Here is a 23,154-nt window from a genome sequence, read left to right as displayed (position 1 = left end):
ATCTGCAAATTCAGTTTCCTCATCTTAAAACTGACCTGCTTCCTTGTCTTTCACATGTAATTGTCCTTCCAAAGATGCACACCTCAGCATTGGATCCATTTTTCTTACTTAGCTGTGGATATTTTAGATGGAGCTGGATGTGAAATACATTGTTAATATCAATTTCTGAGCACCAAAAACCTGCAGGTAGGCATCTAAAATAATCCATGACTGGAAACTGACTATAAAGTGTTTTGGATGAAATGCTGTGAAACAATTATGCATGTTCTGCATCCATGCTAAAAGAGGAGTATATGCTGCATGCAATTTGAAGATAATGTTTATTTAGAGAGTGGAAGACATCTGAACAATAAAGCAGCCTTTTCTCTTCAAGTACCTCATTTTTGGAGGAAAATGCACTATTACACTATTTCCCAGTCCCTTTGAGAAAGACAAGTGGATGAAGGGTTCTTGGGTTGCTTCCTCCTGTCCCCTGCTTACCTTTAAACTTTCTCTAAAGGTTGCAATTATGGAGAAACTGCAGAGCTGACCTTACCGAGGGATGCACCTCTGGGAAGACCAAGCAGCACAGACCACACACAACCACACGATGCCATTCTCTTAAAGCAAAATATGGCTGGGAAAGTGACATCACAGCAGCCTCCTGGAGCGGGGCTGCTTTCCGAGCCACCTCTGGTGGTTTTGGTGACAAGAATCCATTTGTTGTCCTGGTTATCTCTGCAGAGCACAGGGCTGGGAGCAGAGCTGCCCCGTGACCCAATTACTGCAGCCCTGAAGTCGTGCGGGCTCAGCCACGGCTCCAAAACCCTGCTGAAGATGACATGAACCATGCCTGACCCCACAGAATTTGTTACTGATGGTGATAAGCAGAGATAGCCTACATTTATTTTGCAGATTCAAGCAGAATTTGGAGGGCCATGGGAAAAAAAATGTTCTAAATTGGACATGTTTGAGAAATACTGAGTCACAAGTTTCAAGCTGCACAAGGTCACTTTTGCAGTTTCTTTTTTCAAAGCAAACCCTAGATTTTATTATATAAAACCAGTGTTGGCAGCACTCAGAACATGCAGTCTTTTTTAGCAAAGCCCTTTGCAGCATGACTGTGGTTTCAGTCTTGGAGAAGCCTGCAGATGCTACTGCTTCTACTTTAAGAAGAGAATTAGCTTTATATTGCAAAATATTTAATAATTTTCAGTTCAAATGAAATGAAACAACAAAATAGTTATACAATTTTACTAGTTTATATTTCAATTCATAAAGTATACACACTGCAACTATGCTACCACAATGTCCACGCATCTAATATTGATGGAGTTACAGTATTTTTTTTGGTATTAAACAATAGAGATAATGTATGCAGTTAAGGAAAAAAGCTTGGACATAGCATGTTCTATCCTGTAGTTACAGAGTACATTAGCTAGCATTAGTACAGTAAACAAGAAAAAGTTAGAAATACAAAATAAACCAAATATCTTTATATACAAACCAGTGCCTCATATTGTTACCAGCTTATACTCACACTGCACACAAAATTTATCCACTGATGCAATAGATACTTCAGCATAACACAAACCATTATAAATTAAAAAAATTACAAGGTGCAAAACTCCATTCTACAGCTTTCTGGTGAGAACTCCATACAATCCAAGGAATGAGAACTCCAAGCACGTTTAGCACCTACCAGTGCAACTGCATCGAGCGTGGAAAATGACCTACACCACCTCAGAACGCTACCAGGAAGCGAGTTGGACAGCTAGAGATGCTCGCAGCTACACTCACGCTGTGATTTTTGCCTCATATATTTCTCAGTTTATTGTTTCTTTGTCCCATTCATACCTTTGTGCAAAACTAAAACCTGGGAGCTCTGTCGGAGCTCCGCAGAAGGCCTGCTACAGCCGGGTAAAAACACACAAACAAAAACAAAACAGAAACCTGACAAAACCCAGACAGACTCCATTGAATGTCAGACCATCCACATAATTGGTATTATCAGCAGTCCTGGTGCTGGGGATTTGAACGCTGTTGATATGTGGATCAAACAATATGACACAAGTGAAACGGAAATGTGCCCACAATTCCGGTTATTCTTGTCTAGCACTTCGACAAGTCTCCAGCCTCCGGTGGCAAATTGGTTTGGCAGCCCATGCCAAAAAAGCCCAGAGTTGCATAGAATTGATTAGTAACAGAAAGAAATGCCAAACACAGAGAGATGGATGCTGCATCTACTAAAACAAAGTGGGGTTGCTCGACAGGAATGCTGAAATCATCCCCATTCATAAAAAGCAAAACATGTCACCTCCTACTCTCCATTTACTACCTCTGGGGACTGCTTTCTGGCACTGATGTAGTTCTTGATAAACTTGTATTTTTTTGTTGCATTTTTTCCTTTTTTTTTATTTTTTTCTTTTTTAACTTTGTTAGTGACGCTTTTCCTTTCAAATAAAATATTAAAAAAGGTTATAACTGTAAAAAAACCTATCATATGTAAACTTAACAATTAGGGTTTGGTAAGTTCTCGTACCTAGTCTGTGAAAAGCCTCCAGCCAGGCGCAGAATGGAGTGTTTCTCGGAAGAGCTTCAATCTAGCTACATCACCTGTTAAATATCAGTAGTATGAACATCCCATGTCTAGCAATAAAACCTCTCTTGTGTTTCCATCCTCTTTATCACTGACCTATTGAAATCCTGACATGCTGTGTTTCTATTATATTTACATTCTGGTCCTCTCGTGTCACAGAATTAAACATCTGGCCAAGGAAGGCAACAAAAGGTGTTAAGAAGGTGTGTTTGACAGAACTGCTTTTCAACAAGTCTCTTTTCCTTGGACTCCAGTCACTGTTTTTATAGAGCTTATTGTTCTGTTGAACCACGTTTTCTTTGCAGCTTGTACTTCATTCAGGGCCAGACCCAAATGGTGCTCCAAATCCTGCAAACAGAAGAGTAATTTCCTTCATTTGTTACATATTCACAGCACAAGGTTATAGGAGTTAAAGCTAGAAGGCTCTAGAACATCTATAAACTCTTGGCCACTTCAGAAGTTAAACAAGTCTTACATAAATTAAAAGCAGCACAATAAGCTGACAAAGAGAAAAAAAAAGCTTTGAAAAGCAAAACAAGACTTGTGTCACTGCCCTTAGTGAAACATTCTGCTTTCTTGAGTGCATCCAAACTCTCTAATTGTCTTCCATCTGAGGAGGAGCTGTTCCCACAGGAAGTGGACTTTCTACAAACTAATTTTTACCTTTCTGTGAACAAGCCGCACCGACATATCAGTTTGAGGCTAAAAGCACAGTGTTGTCATATTTTACAGAAATACTTCAGGTACCTGGAGTGCTTTGCAATCGTGTTTTAAGAAACATGTCTAACATTTGTCAATGTTACTTCTTCATTTAGCACTGATTGTGAGATAAAGACATGCATGATTCAGTACTCTGTCAGAGCTTGGGCTCCTTCCAAGCAGTTGCAGGAGATCAGGCAGCCAGCACTGCACTGCAGACAGGCAGATGTCTGGAAGCTGTAGTGGCTGCTAAATACAGTTCATGCAATTTCAATTATATCGTCTGCATACAGCAAGTTTCAGACGCAGTGTTTGGTTAAATAACCTGTGCAGGAAATAGCAGGTTATGGTTTCAACCAACAGGATCTGTTCCAATCCCTCTCCGGCTCACACACACATTTTTCTAGGAATGCAGACACGCTGTACAGACTACAAAACAAACTTCCAGAGCATTACCTGTATTTTACATTCCGCCTCCACAAGCTGCAGCTTGGTCTGGGCCAGCTCAAGCTCCATTTCCCTCAGCTGGTTCTTCAGTGTTTCCTTCTCCTCATCCGTGTCCTCGTCTGAACCATCCTTGGCCGTGCTGGCAACCTTCACACGGCCTTCCTTATTGAAGAACTCGCGGCAGTGCTCGCAGTCATCCACCTTTTGCTGAAGGAAACACCTGGCTGTGAGCGACGTGCTGGGATGTGACCAAAGCCTGCTCCTGCCTCTGCTCTGGGACAGCGACTCAACACCAGAGGAACCACGAAGGGGAACTTCTGGGGAGGCACAGCCAGGCAGGAGCTCCTGCCAGCCCCCGTCTCAAGGCTTTGGAAACACTGCTGTGTTCTTTTGCTACAATAATGGGCTCTGTCCCTCCCACTGTTACTTTAAGGCAAAAGACAGTCCAAGAATCTCTTCCAGAAAAAAAAGACCCCTCAAAAAACTCCCCAGCATCAACATTAGCATGCAACCACTATGGCATGACAGGACTCACCTTTTCTCCCAGATCTCCCCCTTACAATCTTCCCTTTCATCCATGGGGACTCTCAGCCACCATTTTAGTAATGAAATAAATTGTGTGTTTGCTGCTGTGATTTTGCTAAGAGATTGAAACATTGTAGACTGTGGATCTATCTGGTCTCTTACCCGTATTTTCTCAATTTCAGCTTTATTTGCTGTTTGTTGCTTTTCCAGTCGCTCACTCAGCTGGGAACAAATCTGACAAGCAAAATTATGTTACCAGACCATTTATAAATGTAAATTCCCTCCCAAATGAATGCTAAAGCACAAATAAATGCTGCTGCAATATTAACACGGATAGTCTAAGGACCCTTAGAAAGCTAGAAAAATTGGGATGCTGCATTAAGCTGTCTCACTGTACATTTTCCCATTCTCTACGTATTCTTCTATCCCCACAGGAAAAAGTGCAGTTCCAACATAAGTCATTAGCAGTTTGGCCTTGCTGAAGGAGCCAGAAAAGGTTAGGAATAGCATGGCCCTTTTGTTGCCTTTGGGAGAAAAGAACAGGCAAGACAGAGTAGTAAAAAAACCCTAATTCATTCCCTGAGACCTGATATGGGCCTACTAAAGACACACAGGAATTTGCTCCCTTGATACCTTGTGATCAGGAGCTTGAATGCCAAAGCAAAGCCTTGAAAGGAAAAAGGCATCTTTTTTTTTTTTTATTTCTGAGGTGCATTTGATTGACAAAGCAAAGGTAAGAGAGAAGCTTTTCTTTGCATGAAGTAAACCTTTGATATCCAAAAGCCCATCTGAACAAGGTTTGTCTGTAACTGAGGCAGTGGTGACTGCTGATCTACAAATCCCCACATCAGGGGCAAACAGGACTGACCACTTCAGGATCTCAGCCAAAAAAATGCAACACCAGCCACAGGCTTCCCATTTAGAACAGCTAAATTGTGTCCTTGAAATGCATGGTACAGATGGCATTGATTTCCAGAAATCTCCTAAATTACCCAAAAATCTTGTACTTTGACAGCAAACCACATCATCACGAAGTTGTACTTACCTGTTTGTAGTCACCAATAATAGAGCTGTTCTTTTTGATCTCTGACTCTGCCTTGTCTAGTTCCCTACGACACATTTCCTTCAGCTGTAGGGGGAAAAAAGAAAATAAAGGGTTTATATAGGTGTAGTCTGAAAAATACCCAGGTGGTATTTCTTCCTTCTCCTGAACCTCACTGCTGTGCTCCACCCAGGGACCCAGAGTCCAGCTCAGCTCCCTGCAGGCAGGGTACAGCCAGGCTTTGGTGGCCACCACAGAGCAGTGGGCTCGCCAAGGAAAGGAAGGGTTCAAAAAGTGCTGACAGCTGGAGTCCTGCCCTGCCTCTCTGTGCAGCACCTGGCACAGGCTGTGACACTGTGATTTCAAGTTAAAAATTCCCCACCCTATGAAGCACCTGGCAGGAAAATGCCAAATTCTGCTTTGCTGACGTCCTTTACACCAAGGAGAGGGACAAACATGACTTAGAACATTAAGCCCTTCCCACACTTGTCACTTTTTATTTTTATCATTTCCGTACTGTACAGAACAGCGAGAATGACAGAAATGCCCCAACCTGAGCAGATTCTTCCTCCAGGCGCCTCTTTTCTTCTTCTGCATCAATCAGCTTCTGTTTGGTCATCAGCAGCTCCTTATTGAGGGCATCTGCCTTCTCCTCTGCCTGAAACACAGAGAGGAGCTGAGCAGAGCCTTCCCTGCTGTGCCTCCACCAGGACAGAGCCAAGAGTGCAGCCATTCCAGTTTCATTAAGGTTTGGTTCATTGCTATTAAAAACAATAAAACTTTATTCTGAAAATTATTTTTCTAAAACTTTCCATCTGCAATAGCAAAACAACAAAATTAATGGCATGTACCACTTTGCTCCAGCCTCCAAAATGCCTCTTGAATTCAGTTATTAATTTTAGCAAAACTGGAGTAGGGATTGCTCCAAAGAAATCCAACACCAGAAATAAGTTTCATTGTCTTGTCCAGTCTGGAAGTTGACCAATACATTCTGAAGACAACCAAAGGCACAGAACAGCTCACAAAGTGCAAGATCAATAAAAGACTATAACCAGCTCAGGCCTAAGTTTAATTTGCAAACATTCAACCTTGCAATGAAAACAGAATTAATGAAAAATGCCTCTAGAACATTTAAAAAGCCCCCAGAACTCAATGAAACCTCCCAATGGACGCAACACCATCCCAGAAAATACTGCATGAAAAAACTGAGCTACCAAAGCAAACATAAGTCAGGCCCTTCTCTCCTTCCTTCTTAAGGGAAAGAAATGTCCCACCAGAAACCAACAACCCCTTTTTACTGCAGTTTTTAATGTATAAAAATATATTGTTGAAAAATGTCAAGCTCTTTACAAACCACTAAAACTCTGCAAAGTTAAGCCATCTTTTCCTGCCTCATACACAACACAGCACTTCCCAATAGGTGTATGGATTCTACATAAAAATAGATCAATAACTCAACTGATATATAAAATCTTCAGAAAGTAGCTGTACCAATTCCCTTCAAAGGAAGAAAATCAAAAAGTGAATTTTAGTCCCCTAAAGTCCTGCTGATCCTTTAAACAGATGGCAAAGGCAAAGAGAACATCTTTTCATTACAGATGGGGTTTAAACTGTTTGAAAGTTAAAGAACACTGGGATGTAGGAGCCCAACAACAGTAGAAAAACGAAGCCTATTTTCTGGTCTAGTGAAAGGATATTAAGGAAATTCTTGTATTTCCAAATGCTTTGTTTTGATCTTTTGGGTTGCAGATTTCAGATATGCCATGTAGGTATCAGAAAAGGTGTGTTAAACAATGTCCTTTGCTACTTTCCTTTCAGGACCTCAGGCTGGCAGAATGAAACTTATCACTTCAGGATCCAATTAGAAGAATTAATCATGTCCTGAAGTAGGATCAAACCTACCTATCTCCTCCCAGGGGATAACCCAAATGCTGCCAATATCATTTGCCATCTTTCAGTACAAGACTATTATATATCAAATTAAGCATATCAATTTTGCCTCATTTTCTTCCTCTCCCAGCTCTCCATTTAAAAAAGAAACAATGTAAAAATATAACCGTGTCTCATACAGGCTCAAGCAGTCACAAACAACAGGTAAAAAAATGATAGAAAAAGCTTCTTCAGGACAATTTTTGCTGGAGTCCCCCTCCTGAGTGCCACTGCTGGGCTATCACCAGTGTGAAGCTTCAGGAAGCTTCACTAATGAAGGGAAAAAGCCCAGGTAAGAAGAAGTGAACGTACCAATGTGTGGGGAAACCCTGCTTCTAGAGCATTCTTCTATGATTCCCATTTTAACACCTAAGAACAGGAGGTGTAATGAACCCAAAAGTCCCGAACCAAACCTCATTAAAGCAACATTCACCCGGTGGCATCAACATTTTCTATGAATAGTTTTCCAACAGCAAGTTTCCAGGAGACCGTGGGAAACCTTAAATTGTCTGAGGCAGATCCAATGAAACATTTGAAAGCCTGTCAGCTCCTGCACTGTGCAACTTTCAGAAGTCATTTTCCTTTGAGATTTCAGAAATGCACTTATCTTGGTACAGAACAAGAATGGCAAAACATGAGCACTTGAACTCTTCCCCTCACCTCCCCAGGCAGACAGACTAAGTGTGGTGTAGCCTCCCCTGTGCTAGAAATGCCAGTACCTTTCTGTCTCTGCATGTCCTGGAAAAAAAGAAAAAGCACATCCTAATAAAATCTCCCACAACTGAATATGTAAAGAAGGGAGTGGGACAGCAAGCTGAAAAAAACTGCTGTAACACACAGAGAATCTGAATCTTCCTCCTGAGAGCTCTGCTGATCTGGAAACAGCCCAGGACGAGGAGTTCACACAGGCAGATTCCAACAAGCCAAATGGAAACCACAACAACATTTTCAGAGTTGCCTGAGGTACCTGAAAACCTGATCCATGCAGAGCCAGACAGGCTCAGACTTTCAAGTTTATCAGGTGCTTTACAAAGCCTGTCTGCTGTGAAATTGTATTCATAAAAATCCCAGGAAAACACAAGCTAGCATCCATGTTATGACTCCTGTGATGGTTCAAAGACTTGACACAGCCCCTGCTAGACTTCCTTAGAGAAAAGAAAGCAACTACTCAAGTACAGGCTCTGCTTTCCCTCCAGTCACTCTGAATGCTTTTCAGAATAATGAGGATTTCAGCCAGCACTCCTGTTTCCCATGGATCTCTGTCACAGGCCTATGCATTGTCATGGTGCAGCAGGGATGTGGAGGAAGGAATCCCGTCCCACACAGAGAAAGTTCTCCATGTGTCTCCTCTCCAGCGAGAGAAGGAATGAGGAGTTAGCCCTTGTCTGCCCGGACAGCCTGAGGACGTGACTTACATTGTCCAAGTCCTTCCTCAGTGCAATCTTGCTGGTGACCAGCTCGTGGGCGAGGTCGTCGTTCTCCTGCTCCAGTCTCATGTTGGCCTCCTGCAGGCGCCGGTTCTCGCGCTGCGGGGACACCGAGGGACGTCAGGGACAGGGAGGGTGACACGCACAGCTCCCTGTGCCACACACACACGCCCACCTTGCACCTCCAGTCTGCAAAGACAACTCTACCTGCGTGAAATTCCCCGGGACAAAACTGCAGCCATAGTGCAAATGGGAAATAAATACAGGTACAAATAACTCTGCTCAGCCATCGCTTGTTGAGCTACAGAAATGTTTTTGAAGCCTGCAATAGTAGGGGTATCATTGTGCCATCAACACCTTGCCAGGAGCTTCCTACCAGTACTGCTTTTCTTGGTTCAAAATTAAATTTGCATGCTAGGAACAGGTAAGAGAGGAGAATCCTGGAAAAAATACTCTATTTTCTCTCTCCTGTTACGACTTCCAGCACACAGATGGATACTAAAGAAAGTTTACTTCTCTGATTAAAACACATTAATTTATTGTATCTATGTCTGTGTGTGTATTATTGTGGTATGTGTATGCATACATAACTTGACATGTGCAATTTATCCCTGCATTACGTTTATTTGATAAATAAACTATTTATAAAATTATATGCTTACTGCAGTATATATTATTTGAAACTAGGAAGAGGAGTAAAAGGGGGAGTATAAACATGGAAGGCAGAGTTAGAATCAGTCAGGCATTTCCTTTCTGTTCATGGCTTGTGGTGCAATCAGCACGTTAAACAGGCTCTACTGTTCTGTAAGCCCAAATAAAAATTCATACTATTCCTTTTCTTGCACAGCTGGGCTCACAACAACCCCATCCTGATCAGCATTGCCAATAGAGAGACATTCCCTTCACGTTCATGGAGCTGATTCCCCTGTCGCATCCAAATTGGTCAGAAAACAAAACCAGCTCAAAAAAGAGTCAAAAGCAGCAACTTCCTGTTTGTTAAACCCGACTGGAGAAGGTAAAGCATTACCTCAAATCTTTCTATAGGATCCTCCTGTTGAGCCTGCTGCTCTCTCATGGTGTGATATTCCTTTTCATATTTCTTCAGCTTCTTCTGGCTAATCTAAATTAAAGCAGCCCGTTAGTTCCTGCCCAGAACATCGATAAAAGAACACAACACACACAGGGTTATGGAACAACTCCAGGCAGCTCCTGCCTCCTGCAAAGCACAGCCCATGGCTTCACCCAGTTCTGAGAGAACACAACACACACAGGGCTATGGAACAACTTCAGGCAGCTCCTGCCTCCTGCAAAGCACAGCCCATGGCTTCACCCAGTTCTGAGTGCCAACCCTCAGGTGTGGTGAGAAACAGTTCCACTCAATAGAATGCCAGCAGCCTTTTCCTGTGGAATGCAGGGAAGGTTTCAAAGGCACCCAGAGCATCCTGCCCGAGCTCCCCCTTGGTGCTGCACAGCTCCCTGGTGCTCCACACGCTGCAGAGCTTCAGCACACCAGAACCCATGAGATACGGTTCATTTTAGGACTGGCCTGCTGCTGAGCCTTCTTCAGCTGCTTTCTCAGCTGTAACGTTTCTCATCACACAGAAGCATTTGGTTTACTTTACACGAGACTGTAAATGCTGAAAGGGCAAGTGCAGGCTCAGCTGACATTTCTGCCAGTGTCACTCAAGCCCAGCAGCAAACAGCCCCGTGCCCGAGGTGCCGCGGTGTCTGGGCAAGCAGCGGCACCTCAGGGCACAAGTGCTCTGTCCCTGCTCTGACACACACAGCACCAGCAAAGCCACTCTCACCGGCCCCCTGATCCCCCTTCTGTGAGAAGGGACAGAAAGGTGACGCTGAATTCAGCATTTTGTGCCCAGAGTTCGAGTGCTGCAGGGACAGGGAGCACAAGGGAAGCTGTAACAGATCCTGACCAGCATTTTCCTGGAGTCACCTGTGCCACAATGGTTTAGCAGCACCACACCAAGATCACTGTGAGCATTTCACATGCAGGACGTTATGCATCTAAACGAAATCTCTAGCATTAAAAGTTGCATCTAAACATTTATTTTTATCTCAGTAAACCAAATAAATTTAAAAGCTATAGCTAGGATTTCCTCTTTAAAAACCCCTTTCTGAGAAACAGGTTGAATTTTACATGCATAAATGACAGGCAGAATGAAAACGTGGTTGGCTTCCCTGAAGTCTGCTGTCCTCACTAACAGCCCTCCTCGGAAGCAGCTGCAGAAAGCGGTGGCCAAGCTCCCTCTAGTGAGAGCTGACCAGAAACGCCTCCCTGCACTGGGGAACATTTCTTCCGAGATGCCAACCATTGCCTGGAGTCGGTCCAACCACATCACAGCTGCAGGAGGTATTCCTGCACCCCAGATACCCACCCAGAGAATTAACCCTTCACTGACAACGGAGCCAGTAACTTGAGATTATTTCACTGCTCTGCTCCTGCTCGAACACTGCCCAAATTTGGGGGTTTCACACCCCAAACCTCCTGCAATGTAAAGTTAGATCCTGACAGGTGAGGCATCCACCATGCCAGAGGAAAGGAAGGCTGCCACACCACTACCACTGTATCTTCATCTTCTACTTTTCAAGTGCATTGGGCCAGTTTTTAGTGATATTGAGCAGATTTGTCATTGTCATAAATTCTGGGCACGGGAGGCCTGGGGAAGTCAGCAAGGATTCTGGGCTTGCAGAAATGAGCACTGAGGTCCCACCACATTCTTTCAGGAGGCAGCAGCAGCTCTGCTAACACCTGTTGCCCAGAGAGGTGAACTCCCCCTCCCTGGCAGTGCCCAAGGCCAGGCTGGATGTGGCTTGGAGCACCTGGGACAGTGGAAGGTGTTCCTGCCATGGCAGGGGTGGAATGAGATGGGCTTTAAGGTCCCTTTCAACCCAAACCATTCTGTGATTCCATGACTCAATGGCAACACTGAGGAGTGACTTTAAGAGTCTGGTGCTGTCTCCAGCTGATGACTTCCTGACCTCCTTTCCAGCAGAATGCTGCTCTAATCACAATGCCTCAGCCAGGCTACTTCTCCCTTCCTATAAATTATTTATTTTGATATCAGGCCCTTTTCTGCCCAAAGAAACACTTCCAAATACAGAGCTGGAGATTTCTACTGACAGCAAAGGACTTGTATTTTAGGTCAAGGAAAGCAATTACGTGCAGCACTCCCCTCAAGGAGGTGATACAGAGGTGTTCTGAGCCGAGCCCAGCAGTGCTTCCTCCACAAGCTCCCCTCTAATGCCCCCAAAGCACCCAGGACACCACAGGCAGCCTTGCCATGTCCACTCAGAGCCTGCTTGTGCCACTCCACAGCACTGGGAACACTGGGAATTTTGGCAGAGTGGGAAGAGGAACAAGTTGTTATTTGGAAACATAAAAGGCAAATGCACTCATTAGGATGATGAGAACCAGATGCGTGTGGAACATTTAATCTGTGGCTAATGCTAAATGATTAGAGAGATAAAATAGCTTTATTCTTGATTATTCTGTAATTTCTACATTAGTTTCACACAAGATATGCTTGAATTCTGTGCAGAATGCTGGTATCCACACTGCTACCACACCTGGATCACAAAATGCCTGGAATGTTAGCACACCAGGGAAGCTGTGCACTTCCACACCGACACTACAAAGAATTCCTCTAGGGAATTTAAGGAAAAAGGACACTTTGAACCGTGTCAGTGTATTTGGCTCAAAATTAACCTCCATGATCGCAGCCAATTAACCTGCACTTGCCCTTGGAGCTGGAGGCAGGAGCTGCTCCCAGCTGAGGCTGCAGCAGTCCCTCCCAGCTCACCTTCATGTTGCAGGCCAGCTCCATCAGCTTCTTGGCGTTCTCCTCGGAGCGGTACCGCTTGGGCAGCTGCACCCGGAAGAACTTCAGAGCCCCTTCAAAGTCAGTCAGCAACAAATCGTCCTTGGTAGTCTGGAGACGAGGGAAGAAACATCAGCAAAAGGCAATTTTTTAGTGATTGAATCCCAGAAACAATAAAGCCACGACAGCTTTGGAAAGCTGCAGTAACATTGCTGCTTCTTAACCTTCAGCAAAGAGTGTTTGTTTCTATTTCTGCACCCTTCTATTCCACCCCCCAAAAAAAGCACTGTGCTGCACAGGACATGCCAGATTACAGCACGTGTGCCACAGGCAGTTGTTAGCTTCTGAAAAAAACAATATATTTTTGTAACAGGCATCTTAATTTTTGTATGGCGCATGAAGATGCATAAACCACAGTGTAACAAGGTATACTCACTTTTAACAATCCCAGTGCAACGTTGAAGATAACACTGATTCCCTGGAAAGAAAAAATTATGACAAAATAATTTAATTTCTCAGTATTTACAAGTTTGGATAGGAATTTATTTGGTGGGTTTTGTTGTTTGTCTAGTTTCTGTGAAATGGAGAACCAGGACACATGTATAACCAGCTACATAAATCAAAGGCACAAAGAACAACTTTGCAAACAACCGGCAAAATATCTTTACTGCAGAGTCATTATAGAGAGCAAAACAATCAACACTGGTTTTACTGCCTCCTTAGCAGTCTGAAACTCCAAAATTATGTTGTGCACTTTAATTTATTTCTTAATGAGTAGTTGGTCAGCTCAAGATAATTTAACTTTCATATAGCAACTTCTAAAATCACTGATTCAAATGCAGTAATGTATACACCAATATATTAAACTCTGGTCTTCACAAACTGGGATAATTCATGCAATGAAAAAGAAAGTGACTCACTTTAGGACAGAGTCCCACAGCATCTATTCTGCCTCTACTCCTTGGAAGAGTTCTATTCATACTGTCCAATTAAATTAAATACAGACAGTTCTGCAGTGAGGAGTAGCTCACACCTTCTTCAGGGGTCCCACTCATAACCATGACACATTGCTCATCTTATTTCAAGATCCTTCTTTTCTTCTTCCCACCAAGTTATTCTTTCACCATTACTTTAAAATGATGAACAACCCCTTAAAACTTCTCTGTGAGCCCATTTACTGTTTATTAAATGAAAATGTGTTTCTAAACCAACAGAATTGATTTTCTCCATACCATCTGCTGCTTTCTGTTCCACTGGCACATGGACAAAGCAAGCAGCAGACACAAGGAAAGGGCAAAAACACTGACCAGGAGGTTTGTGAATGCTGAGAGCCTTCAGTAAAGGAGAGGCAGGAAATCAGCCACTTCACAGGAACAAGTGCAGATCCAAGAAGAATGGATGCATAAAGTTACCCAGCAAATCATTCAATAACTCAAGGATGCTTCAGTACAAAATGGGATTTGTTCACTGCTGGTAATGAGTGCTGACTGTAATTACTCTGCTTACCCACACATCCCTACATGCACTGTTCTACACAGGATTACAGACAACGTCTCAATACAAAGAATTCTGCTCTCTAAATAGAACTTGTGAAATATAGAGAGACTTGAAGTTTTCCAGGAGAAAGAGCTTCAAGCTTGTTAGATTACCAGCATGAGAGTCAGCGGGGCCATTTTATACACAGTGGCCTCCATGCAATAATATGACAGGAAAAAAAAAGTCATCATTGTGTTTTACATGACTCCAGAAGAGAGGAGGCCACGTAGGTGTACATCAGCTCTCATCAGGCTGTACAGAGTCTTCTCACATAGATCCACCAGTGCCATAGGGAAGAGGAGATGATAACCTTTTATCGAGCTATTGATTCTTGATTTGTTTCTTTAAAACGCTGAGAACCTTTATCATTGCAGAAATGTAACACTTCTACATAAAAATATCACACGCCTTGCTCTGAGAGAACACACAGTAACAAGGACATGAACCAAGATAGTGACAAACTGTCAAAAGCTGGGAGCTGTGCAAGTCTCCAGTTACAACACATACCTCACATAGGAGTAAGTCAATAATATGGAAGACCATGTAGAGAGGGAATTTTGCAGTGAACAGGGTCAGGAACCACTGGGAAGCATACATGTGTGCTTCAAGGCTGATGTCCAGAAAGTGGTTATACAGATCAGGAATGTATTCCTAGAAGTGAAACACACAGAAGCACTTAAGTTAATTGAGGCTATTTTGGAACTGTCGCTGAATTCCCAAGCTACAGAAGGAAGCTGGGTAGAGTGACCATCAGTGCAGGGTCCTGCATCCACCAGGCGTGACAGGAACGAGCCTGGGGGCCTCCTAAGGATGCCAAAGGCTTGTTCTGGGGTGGGTGCCCAGCAGGAGCCTGGGGTTTGCCTCAGCAGGGCCCAGCGGTGGCTGTGCTGACACCAGGGCCACTCCAGCTGTCAGGCACATCTGCCTTCAGCAACATCACACCGCTCCTGAGACCTCTGCTAGAACACCTGGGATGGTCCTGGCTCTGCACCCTTCCTCACAGCTTACAAACAAACACCATTCACCCTTCCTCAGAGCTTACAAACACCACTCACCCTTCCTCACAGCTCACAAACACCACTCACCCTTCCTCACAGCTCACAAACACCATTCACCCTTCCTCACAGCTCACAAACACCACTCACCCTTCCTCAGAGCTCACAAACACCACTCACCCTTCCTCAGAGCTCACAAACACCACTCACCCTTCCTCACAGCTCACAAACACCACTCACCCTTCCTCACAGCTCACAAACACCACTCACCCTTCCTCACAGCTCACAAACACCACTCACCCTTCCTCAGAGCTCACAAACACCACTCACCCTTCCTCAGAGCTCACAAACACCACTCACCCTTCCTCAGAGCTCACAAACACCACTCACCCTTCCTCAGAGCTTACAAACACCATTCACCCTTCCCCACAGCTCACAAACACCATTCACCCTTCCCCACAGCTTACAAACACCACTCACCCTTCCTCAGAGCTCACAAACACCACTCACCCTTCCTCAGAGCTCACAAACACCACTCACCCTTCCTCAGAGCTCACAAACACCACTCACCCTTCCTCAGAGCTCACAAACACCCTTCATCCCAGGAGAAACAGCCAGGGCAGAATTGCAGGCTCGGGTCTGTTCACCCCCACGTGAGCCCCCACCTGCATCAGGCGCTCCAGCTGATAGAACTTGCAGTGCAAATCTTCAAAGTTCTGTTTGAAAAGTTCCCTGAGTCCATAATCAAACATGATTTTGACCAGAACACTGAAAGCTTGCTCCTCAGGCATCTGTGAGACAGGAAAGAGCATTAAAACCTTTCACATCAGGTCAATCTGCCTGAACCTCCCTTCTCCCTCTGAGTGAAAGGCTGAATTGCCACCACTTTTTTATCCAGTTTAAATGCAAACAAGAGTATTATCACACAAAATGAGGTTTACTGTTGCAAATGGCATTGCAGTGGAGTAAACCACCTCTCAATCACTCAACTAAAAATACATCTTCCAGACATGAAGACCAAAGCAGTTCCCCTGGGTCTTTGCTCCAGAACTCATCAGAATCTGAATCTTAACAGATTTTGACCAGTCTAACCCTTTGTCACCCACATTAAAAAAGGCAGAAGCAGTATTACTAAAGAATGTTAAACAGGACCTTTCCCTTACTCTTAACTATATATTTCCCTTTTTCAATGACATTATTACATTTGATGTTTATTTATTAGATGACATGAATAAGAGAGACCAGTAACTGCTAACAGAAGTTCCACACCTCACAACTCAGCACCAGTTTGGGAAGGTTCAATGTCCCTTTTCTGCCAAAAACTGAAGGAAAACTCAAAGCTCATCAGTGTTTTGACATTTTTCCCTGCCCTTAAAATTCAGTTTTAATATTTCTGTAGAAAAGTCTGACTTCAGGTCAATTGCTGGTTTCTATAAAGAACAGAACATCCATCTCAAGTATTCTATTATTAATCTGCAGATGGAGTTTATTAAAACAGAAAACTTTGCTGAAACATTCCAAACTGGTAGTGAAGGACTCGCAGAAACTTAATTTCCTTTTCTGCAACATTTGTTTTTATTATTTATTTTCCCTAGCAGCCACACTCCAAAGGCTGACTTCAAAGAGAATCAAATAAAAAGAAACTTATTTGAAATTTAGCTTTCCTTTAAATGCATACACCAGTCCCAGAAGCCACAAGCACTGTTACAGAGAGAACTCTGGAATAACACGGGGCTCAGTCATGAGAGTGAAGCTCTCTAAGGCAAGGGACCCGTGACAATGAAAATCTACAAGCAAGCACATCTGTTTCAGTGAAAGTGTTCAGTTCTCATGGCAGGAAGAGTTGCCCTTCCCTATCTCATTCAGTGAGGAAATAAAGAATTAATTGCTCATCTAGGAAATATTTCAGATTACAGTTACAAAGAACTAAAAGGTTGTTATCATTAATCACTTGGCTTTTGTTTCACAAGAATGGAGTTTGCAATCTCTTCTGTATCCTCCCCTGACTTTACAACAGGATGGAAAATCCTCCCCTGAAGGCCAGACTTCCTCTTCCACCAAAAAACTGCCGAGAACTCTTCATGCTCAGCCCTCGGTGGCAGCAACAGCTGGGGAAAAGAAACCTCAGAGCACTGCTGGGCTCAGGAACTCTGCAGTTCCAACTACCCTTGCAACAGAAACACTGACAAAAAGCAGACGTTACTTTGAAACAGAACAGTCCATAAATATACAAATACAGATTTGTAATGCTCTTGTATTTCCCAAGCGTGAGTGAATCTAAAACTTCTGCTCCTGAGAACCATAAATCTCTCTCTAGCTTCTGAACACACCAGCAATTAAAGGATATTACACTGATGAGATCACTTCTATCAACAGCAATTAAGTTTAAAAAAGCATAATACAGTTTCTTTTAAAAATATGAAGGTATTATTGTATCCTTCCCTAACCTCACAAGCCAAGAAGCACAAAGACCTACAGGACAACAGCCCAGAGGCAGCACAGCCTGCAGTGAGACCCCATGAACTGACACCCCTTCAACGTCCTAAATCCTCCTCTGTGTATACAGGCCATGGCAAACACCATCTGTATTTCTGACTGATTCCAACAGAAACATCTTATAAATAGCTAAAATCTATTTGAAACCCTGTAACAAAAACATTTACAGTGTTGTCTTATACACAAATTCCATGCCTACTACTGCTCGTGAGTGCAAGCCTGAAAGGAAGGGGTCCCAGTACAGGAACACAAGGGCATGAACGCTGAGCCCTTCCAAACACCACAGCAGGTTTCAAACAATGTACTCCTCCCTGTCTAAAGTCCCTTTATTACTGACCAACATATGTTGCCCTGCACCCCTATTAGCTCAGAAGTCTGTTCTGGACAAGAGGAGCAGTATTTATTCTCAAGTCTGAAACAGCTGAGGGTAAAGGCACCACTTACATGTAACAGCAGCACAGCAGCCAGGAACGACTGGCCTTGGCAGTAGCCAATCTCTTCATCATACACAGAGTAGGCCTAAAAGAGGAATCAAGACTTTACTGGTACCTGTCTCAAGATAACAAACACAAATAAAACAGAACAATGCATTGAACACAGCTCCACACAACTCCCATGGATGGAGTGCAGCCATTGTCACTCTAACAAAGGGAAAATCTGTATGACAGCCAAACGGGGATGCGCAGAGGCAGTGGCTGGTTCCAGTGATGCACCAACGCTGCTGCAAGCACTTATCTGAGTGCTTTTATCTCTAAATAGGTCCCACAGGGATGTTAGGAAGAGGAAGAAATCCTAGGAATTCAAAAGAAAGTGCTGGAAGCTTAAACCATTCCAGCAGAGATACCTGAATACACTGAGCTGTCCATTTTTGCTTATTTCCTTTTAATAATCAGCTTCAGTGCATGCCTATGGCTTTATAACCCTTATGGAGGCACACAGCCATCTCCAGTTACATGATTTGTCCAGCTTGATCCAGGCTGACAGGTCAGGAATGATGTGAAGTCTTTGCACCAAACACTTCAGTGCAGAGAAATCTGGGAGGGCTTTAGGTCTGCTGTGTGAATAACCAGACACAGCCCAACAGCCACCACGGAGAGGAGCTGAGCCTGCTGCCAGAGGCTGTCTCCATGACAGACAATGCCAACACCTCCCCTTCTTCTCAGCCAACAGTCACACTGCTGATGATGCTGAACACAAGTCACCAAAGGCAGCCCAGAAGAATTTAAAGAATACCTTGCATATTTTGTACAGGGAGTCCTGGCCATCTCCCCCAGTGTCTTTAAAATAATCGTGAGCAGGGAACGTTCGATTGATGTCTCGGGTGATGGCACTGTCTTGTGGAGACTCCTATCAGAACAAGAAAATAACATGCAAATGAAAACACATCAAAAGAATATAAATTACAATGTGCTAGGATTGAGACTTGGGAGATGAGCACTGGGTTCTGTGCTCTGTTCTACATTTAACAAGACCCAGTGTACCCCAGCAGAGCTGGCAGATCACAGCTGGGAGAGATTTGGGTACCTCAGCACATCTGGGGAGGCCAGAGAGTGGCTGAAGGAGCTCACCCCACCCCATCTGTGCTCCAGGCCAGGGCAGTGCAGATGCAGCCATCCCTCAGAGATTCCTGGATGCCAGCACTGCCCGGGCACACTGCTGCTGTCTCACAGCTGCAGCAGTCCCAGTCAGCTGTAAGCAGCAGCTGTCCAAAATGCTGTCCCTGAGGCTCAGCTTGAGGAACCACTCCTCATCCCCTCAGTGCTCAACCAGAGAAAACAGATGACTATGAGCCCTAGGGAGTGTCACACAGGAAAACATGAGGGAATGCAGGGAGAGTCCTGTATGAGCTGGGATTCAGCATGAGGAAGATGGAACTTTGCTCTCTACATCACTCTGACACCACCAGTTTCAGATGCCTTGGACATTTGGAGAGCTGAACAGTAAAAAAAAAAGGGGTTTAATCTATCCAAAAAAACCATGCTGCTGCTAGGCAAATGGAAAAAGGCAAGAAGGAAAGATGGTAAAAAAGCACACGACGTAATCAGTGTAAGGAACATTCAATACAGCTTGTAGTTCTTTTTCTTCACAAAATTATTTTTCAAACAACAACAACAACAACAAAATTACTACAGTGTGGTTCATTTTCAGTGTGCTTCATTTCTCTTCTGATTTTAATCCAAGGTTAATGCTCCTCTCTGGGGCTTAACACAGACATTTCATTAGGAAAGAAAGCATTATGCTGCTATTAGAATCAAGAGCAGATTGTTTTGGAAATTATATCAAAAGTACGGTGCAGCATTCCAATTTGATAATAATTAACTGGTAAAGAGGTCTATCTCATTATAAGGAAATTAGAAACAAACAGAACCCAATGCTCAATAAATTTCATATAAATAAACACCTTTTAAGTCAAAGACAATTATGCTAATGGCTGCCTGTTTGCAAGCAGGGAAAGACAAAGCTCAGAAACCAATCTGCAAACTTTAAACATGTGAATACAGACTTAGTGATAACTTTTAGTTTCTTACAAGTTTGCAAGACTGAATTCCAGTGAAGTAGTCCCAGGAGCACAGGTTCTGGCCCTGCCAGCAGCACCCGTGGTCCTACACAAGTGCCTCTCCTGAGAGTCACCTGTGTTCTGCAGCAATCTCAAATCCACTTGCCTTTTAATCCACTTATTTAACAGCAGAGACAAAAGCATCTGGTTGGGAACTCCTAAGAGAGGATTCTCAAACGAATCACTCATTATGGCTAAAGAGAACTAATTAGTGCCTCTCCGGCTTTGCGTGACTTGCTCAGCTCTTGACTCCTGTGTCTCAGTACAATTCCTCAAGCTATCCAACGTGAGTTCCTGCAGCTGAAACACAGCTTGGGAAGAGAAAAATCAACGGAAATGATAAGGTTTAAAAAATGTTTTTCAAACCATGGCTTTGAAATCTCCCCATTAGTACAAACTGCTGCAATCCAAGCATTGTGTAACCTTTTCTTTACTCCTATTTTTATACCTTGCTGTGAGAATTGGCTCAATGGGCAATTTCTCATGCTTTCAGGGGACTGGGAACTGAAGGAAACCCTTCTGAACCCACACCCTTCACAAACTGGGATTGAAAAATAGAAAGCTAAGAATGACAGGAAGAAAAAGAAAGTAATAAAGAAAACAGAGTGGCAACCAGCCATGAGAACTGAGGCAAGTGTAGTGAAGATTAAAATTCTCATAACAGTTTGCTGCTCAGAAGGAAAGCAGGAAAATGTAGATGTTCAGACTCAGAATATGCCCTTCCTCCCCTCTTTTATACACTTCAAAATATTAAGGGAGTTATATTGAAACCTTCCTCTCCAGTTGATTTAAACAGAAACTACGTGAGCAATTATGGAAACCAGGATGCAGTCCAGCTGGGAAAAGCCCATTTATTCTGTCAGGCTGCATATAAAAGCATCTTGGTTCCCACCTCTTAAACCTGACACATTTAAAAGATATTTTCCATGTATTTTCACGATCTTGCAGGGAGCATCCTAGGATCTGCAAACCATGTCATGCAGTTATAGCCCTGATCAACGTATTCAAACTGAGACTGTGTTACTTCAGAAGCTTTTTCTGTAGCTTAAGGCACAATTAAAGACATGGAAGAGCTGGAGTTTCCTCTTCCTGGGACTGATCTACTTGCAGTTTTCAGCAGCTCAGGTTTATTCCTCCTAATCCACTACATAAACCCAAGAGGATGAAGAAGCTGCAGCAAAGAATTGCTGAAGGACAAGATTTGTGATGAAAAAATGAAACAAGAAGCCTCCAGAGAACGGAGGAAGCTGCCTGCTGGAAATGGCTCATCACCCAAAGATCAGCTCTTGTTGCACCAGGCTCCTGGAGAAAATCCCCTGGGGGTATAAAACAGCCCAGACCTGGACACAGCCTGGCTTCAGAACCACCACCAAAACGGAGAAATTCAAGGGGACCAGACTTCAGGTTCCCCCTGCCCCAACCCCCAGAATGATTCCGAGTGTGGAATTTTGCTCACTGCTGAGTTATCTGACACACCCAGCAGCAGCCCAAGCTGCGCCTGACTCTCGCTCTTGCCACATCCATCTCCACATTCCAGCTAGTCCTCAGGAAGGTCCCAGCGACTGCAAGCATTCTCCACACGGTCAGAGATTACTGTGGGAAGGGTCTGGAGCCTCGGTCCACCACTGGAATTCTCCCTGCTTTGCCAGGGTGGGACCAGCACGTGGTGTGTTGCTGCAAGGCATGGACAAGCCACCCTGGAGTGCACCAAGCCAGGGACAGATTCCAGCAGATCCAACACGCAGAGAGAGCCAAAATTCTGTGCAGCTTTCATGGGGAGCAGCAGGGGTAATATTACACCATGGGGATGAGTTACTTTGAGCAGATCTGTACATTTTAAGTACATTCAAATACATTAGATGGTCTTTTGACAGCTATTTCCAGTGTGAGCAGGAATCTGTGCCACCAGGTCTATTTTGCAGGCTGATGGCATTCCCATAGTTACTTTTATTAAGCAATATTTACACTCATTTTTACACAGAGTGCACTTCCTGCATTTGTTTTTGCCCAAACCACTGGAGAAGGTTTTGGGAGGAGGAATTACACCTGCTACTGCGACCTCAAGGAAGTGACACAAACCACAGCTTCAGAGTTATGTACTTGTTAACTTCCCACAAGGAATGCTGCCTGCAGAACGTGTTACCTGGAGCCAGCACTTGCCCAGAGCATTCACAGATAAAAAGTATTTGTAGAAAAAACCTGAATAATTTAGACAAATTTGGACTGGTTAGACACTGCAATTGGATACAATAGTGCATTGATACAGCATAGTTTCAGGCCAAATATGGCAATATAGTGCAATTCTAAAAATAAAAGTGAATCCCTTGTGATATCCAGCCCTTTCGCTCCGCTCGTTTCCTTTTAGGGCTCAAGTTTCCCACAGGAAAATCAAAGCGAGGAGTTTGCCTGCAGTGCCCTGCAGCATGTATGGATGAAGCACCAACAGCAGCCAGGCTGGAAGCTGCTCCTGCCCTGCACTCGCTCCAAGACTGGCTAGAGCAAAGGAGATCAGGGGAAAAGCCCCACCCAGGGCCCAGGAACACACCTTCAGCAGCACAGGAACAGCAAAGTCATCCGAGACAAGCCGTGAAAACATGTGACATTATCATTTATTTCTTAAATGTATTTATGATCCATTCAGACCTTTCAAATAAAGTGTACAAGTGCATTTCAGAATAAAAAACTACACTCTTCACACAGCTCTGTAGAACACTACATTTCATCAAGAAACTTGAAGCAAAAACTTCCTATTAAACCACCCATGCATCCTTTGGCTACAATAATATCACTGATCAACGAGTACTGCTAGTCAATTCCGAGTTTCCCTTTAAAGAGAAGGAGCATCCTAAAATACACCACCCCTTCCAGAGACCTCTCTTTAAAGAGAGAATATTAAATAAATTAGCTAGGCTTTTAGGCAAACAGTAAGGCTACTTAGTACTGTTGATGCATGATCCATATATTTGGAGAACAGGCAATCCCAGGCTATGTGAAATGCGTCAACAGCCCTTGAAATTTTAGTAGTATCAAGATTACATCAATCCAGAACAAATGGCAGACAAAAATGTAACCAGTGGAACAATCACT

General features: G+C 43.7%; 1 protein-coding gene across 2 annotated transcripts in view; it reads right to left on the bottom strand.

Annotated features, from left to right (window-relative positions):
• Nucleotides 1–1,219: 1,219 nt before the first annotated feature.
• RABGAP1 (RAB GTPase activating protein 1) overlaps nucleotides 1,220–23,154 on the bottom strand; it is a 60,698-nt gene continuing 38,763 nt past the window's right edge. For both annotated transcript variants that reach the window (XM_038156691.1, XM_038156692.1), the window contains exons 14-26: nucleotides 18,744–18,857; nucleotides 17,955–18,029; nucleotides 15,680–15,805; nucleotides 14,527–14,670; nucleotides 12,920–12,961; nucleotides 12,466–12,594; nucleotides 9,675–9,767; nucleotides 8,636–8,746; nucleotides 5,845–5,949; nucleotides 5,295–5,378; nucleotides 4,412–4,483; nucleotides 3,734–3,931; nucleotides 1,220–2,926 (exon numbers count right to left, since the gene is read on the bottom strand). In XM_038156691.1, the coding sequence (XP_038012619.1) occupies nucleotides 2,804–2,926; nucleotides 3,734–3,931; nucleotides 4,412–4,483; nucleotides 5,295–5,378; nucleotides 5,845–5,949; nucleotides 8,636–8,746; nucleotides 9,675–9,767; nucleotides 12,466–12,594; nucleotides 12,920–12,961; nucleotides 14,527–14,670; nucleotides 15,680–15,805; nucleotides 17,955–18,029; nucleotides 18,744–18,857 (1,416 nt within the window). In that variant the 3' untranslated portion in view covers nucleotides 1,220–2,803. The remainder of the gene's footprint in view (nucleotides 2,927–3,733; nucleotides 3,932–4,411; nucleotides 4,484–5,294; nucleotides 5,379–5,844; nucleotides 5,950–8,635; nucleotides 8,747–9,674; nucleotides 9,768–12,465; nucleotides 12,595–12,919; nucleotides 12,962–14,526; nucleotides 14,671–15,679; nucleotides 15,806–17,954; nucleotides 18,030–18,743; nucleotides 18,858–23,154) is intronic.

This window comes from Motacilla alba, chromosome 17, assembly GCF_015832195.1.
Source record: "Motacilla alba alba isolate MOTALB_02 chromosome 17, Motacilla_alba_V1.0_pri, whole genome shotgun sequence".
Lineage (NCBI taxonomy): Eukaryota > Metazoa > Chordata > Aves > Passeriformes > Motacillidae > Motacilla > Motacilla alba.
This window is presented reverse-complemented; position numbering and strand designations above follow the sequence as displayed.